Below are 979 nucleotides of genomic sequence, written 5' to 3'. Positions count from 1 at the left end.
AGGGGGCAGAGGGCACAGGGTGCAGTCAGGACATGGGGGGTGCACTGGGAGGATCGCAGTGGTGGGGTTGCAGCCAGGACACAGTGGGGACATGCTGGGGATGGATGCTGGGGGGGTGCAGAGGGCATGGGAGGGATGTAGGGGTACTCAGAGACAAGGTAGGGATGGAGAGTGGGTGCCACGGCACAGAGGGTATACCGGGGGTGCAGTGGGGTGGAGGGACGGAGTGTAATGAGGGGTCCCACCTCTCACAGAAGGTGTGCAGGCAGGGATGGGGTTCAGGCAGTGCAGGGGGGACTCAGGAGGGGTTCAGGGGGTCCCACTCCTCAGAGAAAGTGTGCAGGCAGGGATGGGGTTTGGGAGGATGCAGGGGGGCTCAGGGTGGGTTCGGGAGGTCCCACCTCTCACAGAAGGTGTGCAGGCAGGGCAGCACCTTGGGGTTGCAGTAGCGGTCGAGGCAGATGCTGCAGACCAGGAACTGTTGGTCAATCTGCCGCACCACTGGGCTGGCGGGCTCACGGCGGGCCATGGCGGCTCCTCAGCCTGGGAGGCACACCACAGTGAGGGGTGGGCACCCCACAACACCCCATGGGGCTCCATGGCACCCCACAGCCCCCCCCAGCCCCAACCCACAGCGCCACACAACCCCCACCCACCCCACAGGCTCGGGGGGGGCCATGGCAGACCCTCAGCCTAGGGATAGGGGGAATTTAAATGCGTGGGAGGCACTGCGCGGCACCCTGCGACCCACCGCTCAACTCACAATGCCCCACAGCCCCCTGCCCACCCCACAGCCTCACAGAGGGCCATAAAGGACACTCACCCTGTGGCAGGGGGGGGGGGCACCCCGGGGCGCCCACAGCCCTGACCCATGGCATCCACAGCACCCACCCCAAGGCATCGCACAGTCCCCGGCCCCACAAACACCTTGTGGGGCACACACAGCGACTCCCTCTGGCCCCCCCCATTCCCATCACCC

The 979-nt window shown here is 66.6% G+C and overlaps 1 protein-coding gene across 1 annotated transcript in view; it reads right to left on the bottom strand.

The window, feature by feature from the left end:
* Positions 1–968, bottom strand: part of TRIM3 (tripartite motif containing 3) — a 9,286-nt gene extending 8,318 nt beyond the window's left edge. Inside the window, exons 1-2 of the mRNA XM_008643249.2 lie at positions 824–968; positions 402–543 (exon numbers count right to left, since the gene is read on the bottom strand). Of these exons, the coding sequence (XP_008641471.1) occupies positions 402–529 (128 nt within the window). The 5' untranslated portion in view covers positions 530–543; positions 824–968. The remainder of the gene's footprint in view (positions 1–401; positions 544–823) is intronic.
* Positions 969–979: the final 11 nt, after the last annotated feature.

Source organism: Corvus brachyrhynchos, unplaced genomic scaffold, assembly GCF_000691975.1.
Source record: "Corvus brachyrhynchos isolate BGI_N302 unplaced genomic scaffold, ASM69197v1 scaffold511, whole genome shotgun sequence".
NCBI lineage: Eukaryota > Metazoa > Chordata > Aves > Passeriformes > Corvidae > Corvus > Corvus brachyrhynchos.
Note: the sequence above shows the minus strand (reverse complement) of the source record. Positions and strands in the feature narration are given on the sequence as shown.